The sequence below is a fragment of the Podarcis gaigeae genome (genome assembly GCF_964106915.1).
Source record: "Podarcis gaigeae genome assembly, chromosome: 6".
NCBI classification, from domain to species: domain Eukaryota; kingdom Metazoa; phylum Chordata; class Lepidosauria; order Squamata; family Lacertidae; genus Podarcis; species Podarcis gaigeae.
Window position 1 is genome coordinate 7,380,882 of NC_139682.1, and position 12,196 is coordinate 7,393,077.

General features: G+C 44.2%; 1 protein-coding gene across 6 annotated transcripts in view; it reads left to right on the top strand.

The window, feature by feature from the left end:
* The window catches only part of MYT1 (myelin transcription factor 1), a 171,587-nt gene that overhangs the window by 91,834 nt on the left and 67,557 nt on the right, over positions 1 to 12,196 (top strand). For all 6 annotated transcript variants that reach the window (XM_083744143.1, XM_083744142.1, XM_083744144.1 and 3 more), the window contains exons 7-10: positions 1,185 to 1,973; positions 4,172 to 4,306; positions 7,794 to 7,884; positions 12,051 to 12,164. In XM_083744143.1, the coding sequence (XP_083600269.1) occupies positions 1,185 to 1,973; positions 4,172 to 4,306; positions 7,794 to 7,884; positions 12,051 to 12,164 (1,129 nt within the window). The remainder of the gene's footprint in view (positions 1 to 1,184; positions 1,974 to 4,171; positions 4,307 to 7,793; positions 7,885 to 12,050; positions 12,165 to 12,196) is intronic.

Sequence of the window (12,196 nt, forward strand, 5' to 3'; positions counted from 1 at the left end):
TTGCTTAGCTTGGGGAGCCCAGATTCATTGCTTTCCCCCATGTAAATGAAGGCAACGCTGTACGTTTCCATTGACAACATCCGTCTGTGTGATATTTTCCACACATAAATATCAGTCTAGAGAGGCATTAGACAAAGCACACAAGTATCTAGTTGATGACTTCTGGAGGCATCCTGGGGAAAATAAATGTCAGGCACTGATGTTCATCTCATCAGAGGGAACAGTTTTAGGAAAGAAAACGGTCTGTTTACCTGCCATGGCTGAATGCTATAAATATGGCCACACCAGCAGTGTAATAGCAAGGCACGGGTTTCAATCAAACCTTTAAAATGGGCTATTTAAATGTTTATGGGGGGGTGTCCCCCAGCTATTCTTCCCTGCTTAAGTTGGGTTGCCACTTTTCAAAAAGTGTGGGGGGGATTAGACATGGGTTGTCATATGTCCAGATTTTCCTGGACATTTCAGCAATCTCCGTCCAGTCACTGATTCTAACGGCAGAATCCTGACAATGTCCAGGAAATTCTAGATGTATGGCAACCCTAGCTTAAGGGCCAAAACCCCAAGTCACAACAGAATATGGCACCCAGCCTGCTCCAGACCAGCTACAAGAGAAAACAACAAAGACCTAATGAAGAGAGCACAGCAGAGGTTAAGGCAATCTCTCAAAGGACCTGTTGATGGCATTTTACCATTGCACTGTGGAGAGTGTATTAACCTATGGTCTGTGTGTGTGGTTTGGGAGCTGCATGGCCAGGGAAAAAACAATGCTGTCCAGGGTTGTAAAGACTGCAGAGAGAATAATTGGGTGCACTCTTCCCACCTTAGATCAAATCTATGTTGTCAGGTGCCATAAGAAAGCTGCAGAGATAGCGCAGGATAGTGCGCACCCCGGAAATGATCTCTTTCAGCTTCTGCCTTCTGGAAGAAGGTACAGGGTTAGAAAGACCAGGACTAGCCACCTGAGAAACAGTTTCTACTCAAATGCAATTCTGGTTCTAAACACAGTATAAGGAGTCTCTATAGTATATTGTATTTTTAAATGGGGTTTCAGAGTTTTTAGGGGTTTTTGAAAGTCTTATGTAGATTTTTCAATTTCATTGTTCTGTATGGGACAATGACAATAAAGATATCGTATCATATCATATCGTATCAAGAAATAATTGCCAACTCTCTTTTATTTCTAGGCCAAATATCAGAAGGAACTCTTGCAGCCAAGGGGCAGGTGTCCCAAAGCGAAGGACAGGTCTCCAACACTGGGGAGGACGTGCACTTGCTACATGAAGGAGCAGCGGAGGAGGAGGAGGAGGAAGAAGAAGAAGAAGAAGAGGAAGAGGATGCAGCTGAGGAGGAATGTGAAAAGGAGATCATCATCCAAACGGAGGATGCGGAAGAAGTCATTGAGGTCACCAGTGAACGCAGTAGCGATTTGTGCCTGGAACATCGGGATGATGAGGTGAGCTATGAGGAGTCTTGCAAATTGCAAAAGGAGGAGGAAGACGAGGAAGAGGAGGAGGAAGACAATGAAGAGGAGGAGGAGGAGGAGGAAGATGAAGAGTATGAGGAGGAGGAAGAAGAGGAGGAGGAGGAGGAAGAGGAGGAGGAGACATCGACTGCAGTGATCTGTGAAGAAGCTCCTCACACATCTCAGGACTCCCCAAAAACCCACTGTGAAGGACAGATAGTCGGCTCCAAGCCTGAGTATTCTGTCATTGTGGAGGTGAGATCAGACGATGACAAGGACGATGATTGCCACTCCCAGAAATCCACTGTGACTGATGAATCTGAGATGTATGACATGATGACCCGGGGGAACCTGGGTCTCTTGGAACAGGCCATTGCTCTGAAAGCTGAACAGGTTAAGGTTGTGAGAGAGCCTGGCCAGCAGCTGGCCGGGGAGCATGTGAAACTTTTCCAGGTCGAGGACAAGCAAAACAAAGCCCTGGACTCCATCAGAAAGAGCTACTACAGCAAAGGTGAGGATGTTGTCCTTCCAGTGGCAAATACCCCCAGTGGCAATGAAAATGAGTTTGGTAGGGCCTGGGAGCCCCATTCCTATAGATCTGTAACATCTGGATGCCCCTGTGTCCCTTGCAGCCCACCATTCTCAGGGCCCATGCAAAGTTTGAATGGTTCCAGTAAATACAAAATAATCAGAGGATGGTGGAACAGAAGTAACTCATCTTCTGTCACGCTGTCTTTGTGAAGCCTAATGGGAAAAAGCAAATGGTCCCTGCAGTGGTTTGGTCAATGGTTGTTTCTGTAACGGTGCTGCCATATTGTATTCTGCAACTTTCATTGGCTGCTGTCTTGTGTTGACCTCAGTACCCTACTGTGTGCTCCTATAAGTGACAAAGGAGTAAAATCTTCAGAGTCTGCATACACTTGAATATTTCCCCCACTCCTACTCTAGGGAGAGTGCTGCTTCCAGATGGGTGTTGCTTGTGGGATCAGTGTTTCTCATGAGTTTTTTGCAGCATCCAAATGAAATCATTGTCACCCAAATGCCAACCTGTGTTTTTCCTGCATTTAGTTCCAAATTTACCCTTTCTGGGGGAAATCCGATAAGATTAAAAACAAAAAACACCTGTTGCCAGCAATATCTCATTGACCCATTAGCAGTCTTAAGCTCCTATCTGGTAGCACCTGGGGAATCCTCCCTCCATACAAGCCCTGCTGGATCAGTTGCCCAACATCCAGTCCAATATTTTGTTATCACAATGGTCAACTGATCCGTTGCCCGCAGGAACCCCACAAGTGATGATTGCACAATAGCTCTCCCCACCTACTGGCATTTAGAGGCACACTCTTTCATATACAGGAGGTCATAATGATACTGGAGAATAGAGTTTCCCATACACTCACTGGGACTATTCAGTGAAGTAGTTCGCAAGAAGCTTTGGGGCAAACAAACATCCTAAGCATTCTTCATACAATTCTGATTCACCTGGGAAACTCATTACCATTAGACATGCCAACAGACTCTAGCCCAGATTATCTTCTTCTTTCTTCTTTGGCGATCACTCGTAGCCAAGTAAGATTGTCTTCCATAAACACGTTTTTAACAGTGAGTCCGTAAGTGACTGTGGAGGCCAATTCTGGATCCACACGTCCTTCCACAGTGGGGACATTGGTTTCCGGGCATGAGTTGATCAGAGTGTGGATTTGCCAAGCGTGCCTTCCTCTTAGCACCTTTCTCCCTTGCGTCTTGAGTTCCAGCGTCTTCAATGCCCATGACACCTTTGGCAAAGGCTGTTCTCCAACTGGAGCACTCACAGGCCAGTGTTTCCCAGTTGTCAGTGTTTATACTACATTTTTTTAGATTTGCCTTAAGACAGTCTTTAAACCTCTTTGGTTGACCACCAGCATTACGCTTTCCATTTTTAAGTTTGGAATAGAGTAGTTGCTTTGGAAGACGATCATCAGGCATCCACAGAACATGACCAGTCCAACGAAGTTGATGTTGAAGAATCATTGCTTCAACGCTGGTTATACCAGTTCATGGAAGATAGCTCAATTGAAGCATATGAGCCACAGTGGCATAAAATACACCCAGGGGGTGGGTGACTATCTCAATAACACCTTGCTTCCTAAGGATGTCTTGGGGGTTACCATGGGAGATGCTGGATTAGAGTGATTTGGGATAATCCATCAATCCATTCCTTAAATTCTTTGTTCTTATGTCCATAGGATTGCAATCCAGTAGCACAAGTGGCTACTTGCACGACTGCAGCTTAAATTGATCCATAGAATCAGACTGTAGGAAACATAAACCTGTATATGAGCTTCCCTCTATCATGGGTTTTAGGGGTAGTGCTAGGTAACAATATCTGAAAAGTTACCTATCTTTCCCAGAGCTGTTTGGTACTATTGGCTGACTCTTTCCCACTGATCTTTTGTTGTTGCCATTGAGATGTACATTACTGTCCCTCTGGACTGGTGTCCCCCAACCTGGTGCCTGCCAGATGTTTTAGAAGACAACTGCCATTGGCGCCAACCACCATGACGGGCACTAGGTTGGGGAAGGCTGGTCATGTAAGTAAATTTCACCTGAAATGAAATGCAAAAACAGATTCAGAGGTATTCTTAATAAGACTGGTTTGATTTTCTCGTGGACTTTTTTTGCACATCTCATGATGTTCTTCCTGCACCCTCTCCTCCCTGCATTTCCTAGATCCTTCAAGACCCGAGAAGCGAGAAATCAAATGCCCAACCCCTGGCTGTGATGGCACAGGGCATGTCACAGGGCTGTACCCTCACCACCGCAGTTTGTCTGGCTGCCCGCACAAAGACAGGATCCCTCCTGAGAGTGAGTGTGACTTGGAGTTATTTACAGGACAGAAATGGTCCAGCTTCTTCTTTTCCAACAAATACTACTGCTGAATGAATGAATGAATGAATGAATGAATGAATGAATGAATGACAAATCCATCATCTCCAATGAATGTGGAGAAGGAGGACGGGATGTTCCAGGTGCAGCAAGGCAAAGGTGAAAGTGGAAAAGAGAACAGAACAGTTGGGTGGCAGCTGAGCAAACAGGGAAGACAGGAGGGTCTGTGACCTAGTTGCTTCTGCAATGTTCTGGACCAGCCTTTCTCAACCTGTGGGTCCCCAGATGTTGTTGGACTACAACTCCCATCACCCCTAGCTAGTAAGGCCAGAGCTAGTAAGGATGATGGGAGTTGTAGTCCAACAACATCTGGGGACCCACAGGTTGAGAACCGCTGTTCTGGACACTTGAAGGCCAATCCCATGCCTGCTTACTTGGAAATAAGTCATAGTGAAGAAAGTGGGACTTCTGTTTCCTGCGATTTGCTACCAAATAAGTATACAAAGGACTGCACCCTTTGATAAAGTGATATCTTCCTTAATATGCTTGCATGTATGCAGGTAGACCCAAATTAATATCTGTTTTCCCTAAGCGGACATAATTTTGCAATGCAGTAAGCATTTAGGCTGTTATACTAACCGCTCAGTATGCCTGCTTAGTCATCAATGAATTTCAAAATGAGAAAGTCGATTTAAATCAATTGCTTACACCAAGTAGGTGTAGCTTCCTGGTTATTTAAATCATGGTTTAAAACAATAATTTAAATGGACTCAACTTAAATCAACCCACCTGCAATCAAAATTGGCCACATTCACTACATTTCGAATGCTTTCAGTGGGCAAACATGTTTGCCCTCTTGTGGCACAGTGTCTGAAAAATCGGCAAAAGGATTTTTTTTAAAAAAAATTGCTGCCCAAAATGTTTTTTAAAACTGCCCATCCCCCTTTTAGATCACCCATATATTCAAAAAAGACATGTCAATGGCTTACAAAATGCCCTTAATGTTAATTTGTGATCTCAACATCATTGTACTCGTTTATGCTAGGTACTGTAGCACACTGGTTAAGAGACTGAGCTGTTAGCTAAGCTGGTTTTTCACTTCAGCTAGGAATTCATTCAGTCACCTTAGGCAAACCACTGTCTCTTAGTGCACATCCACACAAGTTGTAAGCTAAAGGAAGTTGTGTGGTAAGCCTTTCCAAAAAAAACAACAACTTTGAGAAAGTTCTTTGGGCACCCCCATGATGGGGAGTTCATTTTCCCTCTCCCACCCCCACCCCCAAAATGGCCAAAAGCGAGGATTGCAACATTTTTTTCCATTGCTTTGTTTTCAAGGGAGAGGGTGCTTATGCATATACAGTACTTAACTGTCTTCCAGTGAATTAAGTGGAATTTCAGACTGATCAACGTTTGCTGAATTCAGCTGCTAGCATTCATAAGATAGTTGCCATACCTCTCAGCCTGCTACACCCCTGTTTTCTTAAACACACAGTGAGGATAAGCCACCTCTGAAAATGCAGTTTCTTAGAAAGTATTCCATCTTGTCTGGAATGAATCAGACACTTCATTCGTACTGATTTCCATGAAATGTTAAAGAGATGTTTGCAAATTATCTTTTCCCTCTTTTTAAAAAATGCAAACAGTATGTATGAGGCAGGCATGGCAAAACACAAAGGAAATGGAAAAGTCAACTTTTTCCTGCTATTAAATATAAATTGGTATTGGAAAGTTTCATATACTTTCTCCCCAAAGGGCAAATGTTTGTTATTTGTGGGTTTAATTCATGTCTTCATAACAACATCACAGGAATCGCTGTGTGCATATATGAAAATAAAGTAAAAATCTGCCTTATCAGTTCACTTCAAAGGTTTTAGACTTGAGGGGAAATGAGACAAGGGGACATCAGTTATTTTCTCATATGTGTGATTTTTTAAAAAAAAGAACTGAAAAACAAATTAATTCCTTTGCTTTTAAGGTCATCACTGCAGGAGGTAGTAATCCTGAAGATTAAAAATATTTTTAAAAAACAAAACGAAATAAGAGACTATAGATAATTCCAGTTGCTTGAAAGTACCTAAAACAGGCAGGAGAAGCGCAATGCAGTAGGAAATAAATAAAAAAATATATGTTTTTATCTTATTTTTTAAATTCACATTTAAACTCATTCTATTATGGGACCAAAAAACCTTGCATGTGGCTTCCAGGGCAGGGAATTCTGCAGAAAGGGCTGGGCTCAGGGGCACAAGACCAGGGTTATGCAGGCTAAAGGTAAAGGTAGAGGGACCCCTGACCATTAGGTCCAGTCATGACCGACTCTGGGGTTCCGGCGCTCATCTTGGTTTACTGGCTGAGGGAGCCGGCGTACAGCTTCCGGGTCGTGTGGCCAGCATGACTAAGCCGCTTCTGGCAAACCAGAGCAGCGCACAGAAATGCCGTTTACCTTCCCGCCAGAGCGGTACCTATTTATCTACTTGCACTTTGACGTGCTTTTGAACTGCTAGGTTGGCAGGAGCAGGGACCGAGCAACGGGAGCTCACTCCGTCACGGGGATTCGAACTGCCGACCTTCTGATTGGCAAGTCCTAGGCTCTGTGGTTTAACCCACAGTGCCACCCGTGCATTGGTTAATTTTTTGGTTGGTGGAGGGTATGTGGTTGGCTGTGCTTGCCCCTCCAATGCTGCTGCTGCAAGGGAATTCTGTTAAAGGAATCCAAGGGCTCGCCATGCTTTTGTCTGAATCCCTGGCATGGGGCTTGGGCACGCAAGCCCCTGGGAGCATGCGGGGAGAGGTGAGGGCATGGTGCCCAGCTCCACTTTCTCCCCAGTATTGTTTTCCCTTACTGGTCCCAGAGTCGGCCACGACTGGACCTAATGGTCAGGGGTCTCTTTACCTTTAACCGCAACCTTACAAGTGGTGGCAATTTGCTACGCGGTAGGCAAAAACCAAATGGCACCAGCCAATCTGCCAAATGGACAAAATTCCTACCAGGCCCCTGTCTCAAAAGCAGACGACTTCATGACAGGCATAGCAAGGTCAAATGCAAAAAGCCCTAAATTAGGGAGGGTGGGCGGGTGATCCGGTGCACGCAGCAAAAGAGAACGCTCAATGCTGCGTGCTCAGTATATAAAACCCTTGGTCCAAATTGGCAACATCAAAATTTCCCAGTAACTCAAACAGCTCAATCACTGCTATGGCCATCTATAAGATCCCACCCAACAACAGAGGGGTGGCCTGTCAGACCCCACTGCAACACGTGCTCTCCATGAAGCAGAACACACTTCACCAGCTTTGACTGGTGCAGCTGAAGGATATGGAATGAGGTGCTCAGACGAGCCCAAACAACTGCTTGTTTTCTGAGACCTGATGAACCATCTGTTTTCTTTCTTTCTTTAATTGTGTTGTGGTTTCTCCCCTTCCTCCTCTGCATCCCTCCCCTTTCCTTTCCATTCCTTCCTTTATAATAAAGTCTTGGCCATGCACGAGAATGTATTAAAATGCCCGACGCCAGGGTGCACAGGACAAGGCCATGTGAACAGCAACCGCAACACTCACCGAAGGTATGTGATTCACAGCAAGAACTCAAAGTTATCCTAGAGCCAATTTAGAAATTGTTCAGGATAGGACAACAGAAGTCTTGGGTTCAAGAAGGCATTTTGGGGCAGAAAAAGGCAGATAACTGTTAAATTGTGGGTGAACATATCAGATGACACAGCGATTCTTCAAACAGCTCTTGTTTATTCACAGGCCAGGACAGAACTGAACTGAAGGGTTCAGTCAGCCTGCTTATATAGAGCTCCAGTACAATGTAACTGTAACAATTTTCTAAAACTATCCAATCACTGAACGTCACTTTCGATCCCTTATTTGCATAACTATCTACAGTATCCCCCTGCTGGCCCAGGGTGAGAACTTCAGTACATAACAATAACAAAAGCATAGCATTTGGTGATTGTACATCTATGAACTTCTAGCCCAGATGCAAGCAGTGTGAACCTACAGGAAAGATGATAACAATTCTGCCCTACCACATGTAGGCATAGAGTGAAATGCACGTGCATGGAATGGTCAACACGTAAATGATATTTGCATAGCTTAATGGCAGTGTAGGGATTCTCTTGTACGATGCAAAGCGGTTTCAGAAACAGATTCTATAGATTGTAAGACCTATTTGGGAAGGGAATGTGTTATATGGAAATGCATGTAAGAATCTAAGCAATCTCTAAGAATCGTCGTTTCCCTGGAAAATGTTGAGAGCAACAGGATCAGGTTAGGAACTGAACTCACTGGATCAAAGGTGTCACACATGGCACACACAGTTGCTCAGTTTGTTAAACGTTGTTTGTGCATTGGGCTGGGGACAAGAAACGTACAGTACCCTTTTTGGTGGGCCTAGATCAGAAGAAGAAAAAAATAGATATGTTTCTTCAATTAATTGAGAAGATCAATTTGGCTTGAAGCACTAGCCAGTGAGCGAAGAAAAGTGAAATTAAATTCTCCACTGCCACTGTGCAGAGCAAAAACTATGTTCCCTTTCTCAGTCCCTGTGGCCTGAAAGCTCCCCCACATCCTCCTCTCCCCTTCCTGCAGGTGATATTCAGATTCCCTTGTATGGTAAATGATCAAATGTGGCAGGCACAGGGCAAACTTTTGGCACAATAGTGGCACAAGCCACTTTTGGGATGGATCCAGGTTCAGTCCTGCCATCAAGGTATCAGGAGCATGGACTGCATGCAGTAATTTGAGCATCAGATCCCATGAGTTGCTTTGATGCTCATATAGAAAATAACACCGGGGTATAAGCAGCCAAAGAGTTGTGTCCAAAATCGTGCTAAGTGGCTAATTCTATCAACACAAGGATTTCTGCTTTCCCTCCTCCTCCCTGCATGTCCCCCCCCCCCAAAAAAAAATCTTATGGGGGTTACCCCAACCCTCTGGAGCAGATTTGGGGAGGGTGTAGGATGTGCATTCAAGGATGAAAGAGGGGGAAGTTCCATTGTACGAGAGTAATGGAATGAGTGTATTGGATAGTGACCTAAATCAATGTAGCTGACTATAGTTGTCAAGTTGCAATGTGGAGAATTCTTTTTAACTTTAATTCTGTTGCCCAGTTTCTTGCAAGGGTTTTGTGGCTCGTCTCAGCCTATGATTGCTGCCCGCCCTATCCAGTCCTCTCCTGCTGAAGCAAATTGGAATTTATTTTTGCCCCACGCCATGCAATTTTTCTTTATAGAGTATGTCCAGGTGGCAGCCTGCCAGCCCTAATTAACTGAACACATTTTTGCTGGATTACGCAAACATAGATTGCTTCCCAAAAATAAGATTGGTGGCCAGCTCAGCTTAAGTCCTGGACTATGGCATTCATAAAGCTGCTATCTACATTTCATATTGCTTCGGGGAAAGAAAGGGTGGAATTCAACATCGCACTGTTACAATTGTCGTCATTGTTTTATTTTTCATTTCGTTTCTATACCGCTTTATATTTTAAAGAGAAAAAACCCCCTCAAAGCATGAACACATCAAATGAAACAATCCAGAATAAAACAAATTCAAGCTTCAAGGAAAGTATTTCAGATCCCTCTCTGTGTGTCATTTTGCTTTCTCCGTATTTCGTTACCCACTTGATTTATGTAGCTGCCACATAGCAGAAGAACTCTAGGAAGACACTGTGGTGTAATGGTTAGAGTGTTGGACTAGAACCTGAGAGCACAGGGTTCAAATCCCCACTTGGTCATGAAGTCATTGGTGCAAGAATTTCTGCTCCCCGGATGGAACAACCTCCCCTCTCCTCCCTCTGTGTGCTGTTTCTAGGGGTACTTCTGACACCCCAGAACTTATACAGGGGAAGTAGAATCAGAGTTGGAAGAGACCCCAAGGGTCATTTAGTCCAACCCCTTGCAATGCAGGAATCTCAGCTATAGCATCCATGACAGATGGCCATCCAACCTCTGCTTAAAAACCTCCACGGAGGGAGAGTCTACAACAGGGGTCAGCAAACTTTTTCAGCAGGGGGCTGGTCCACTGTCCCTCAGACCTTGTGGGGGCCGGACTATATTTTTTTTGGGGGGGGGGATGAATGAATTCCTATACCCCACAAATAACCCAGAGATGCATTTTAAATAAAAGGACACATTCTACTCATGTAAAAACACGCTGATTCCCGAACCGTCCGTGGGACGGATTGAGAAGGCGATTGGGCCAGATCCGGCCCCTGGGCCTTAGTTTGCATACCCATGGTCTACAACTTCCCGAGGGAGACCTTTCCACTGTGGAGGAGCTTTTACTGTCAGAAAGTTTTTTGGTATGTTTAGTAGAAAGGGGAAAGTCCAGTTTTGCTTGCAAGACTCACTGTGCCAGCTCCCACTAGATTTTAATCTCACCTCTGCCATGCAGTCACTAGATGGCTTTAGGCAAGCTGTATCCCTTACCCTTCTTCCATTTCCAATATGAGACTAATATTTACTGACCCATTATACCCAGTTCTTGCATGGATTACAGCAAGCCAATGCATGTGAAGTACTCTGAACACTCTAGAGTAGCCTTCCCCAACTTGGTGCCCTCCAGATCTTTTTGGAGCACAACACCCATCAGCCCAGCACAGCATGCCGAATGGGCAGGGATGGTGAGAATTGCAGTCTAACATTGGGACGGTACCAAGTTGGGAAAGTCTGCCGTAGCAGACCCTCCAGAAGTCGCTATTTTCCAGCGACAGTCCCAGATTTACAGAAGCCATCCCAGTTTCTGATTTGATCCTGGAATGTCCCGCTTTTCCTTAGGACCTCCCTATTTTCATCAGAGAAATTATGGAAGGCATGTTAGGGCACTCCTATTTTTCATCGGAGAAATATTGGAAGATATGCAGTTATGCAACCCCCATGCAAAGGAGATAAGTCATACCTCCGAAGTTGGACAGAATCTGTTCCAGAAGTCCATTCGACTTCCAAAACATTCAGAAACCAAGCCACGGCTTCCGATTGGCTGCAGGAACTTCCTGCAGCCAATCGGAAGCCGCAGAACCCGCATCGGACGTTCGGGTTCCAATGAACGGTCACAAACCGGAACACTCACTTCCGGGTTTGCAACGTTTGGCAGCCAAAACGTTTGACTCGTAAGGTGTTTGACTTCCGAGGTACAACTGTACAGCCTTTCGAAGACATCTGAAAGCAGCCCTGTGTAGGGAAGTTTTTTAATGTTTAATGTTTTATTATTATTTTTATATGTTGGAAGCCGCCCAGAGTGGCTGGGGCAACCCAGTCAGATGGGCAGGGTATAAATATTATTATTATTATTATTATTATTATTATTATTATTATTATTATTATTAAATAGGACGTCCCTATTTTCATCAGAGAAATGTTGAAGGCTTTGCCGTAGAGTGCAGTATTTCTATTATTACTTTCCTCCCTAAGATATTGAATTATTTGGGTAGGTTCGAACAATTTGGGGCAATTAAAATGTTAAAAGTTAAATAAACCTTGTGGATGGAGGAGTGTTAACGTATATAAAATTATACATATGGTTGATTTGAATATGTTATTATTGATTATGTATGCCCAATGTATCAGCCGCCTGGGGAGTTTTACTGTTTGTGTTTTGGTTGTTGGTAAAAAAATAAAAATAAAATAAAGATTTAAAAAAATGTAACACACACACAGAAAAATTACTTTCCTCCCTTCCTCTCTCATGCCATTTTCCCATTCCTTCCTTCTTTCTTTCCTTACTACAGCTTATCCGGGTGCCCCATCGCCGCTGCTGAAAAACTAGCCAAATCTCACGAGAAGCAGCAGCCCGCAACTGGTGACCCATCAAAGAGCAGCTCAAATTCTGATCGGATACTCAGGTAAATGGACAGATTCTAAGCCACCTGCTCTT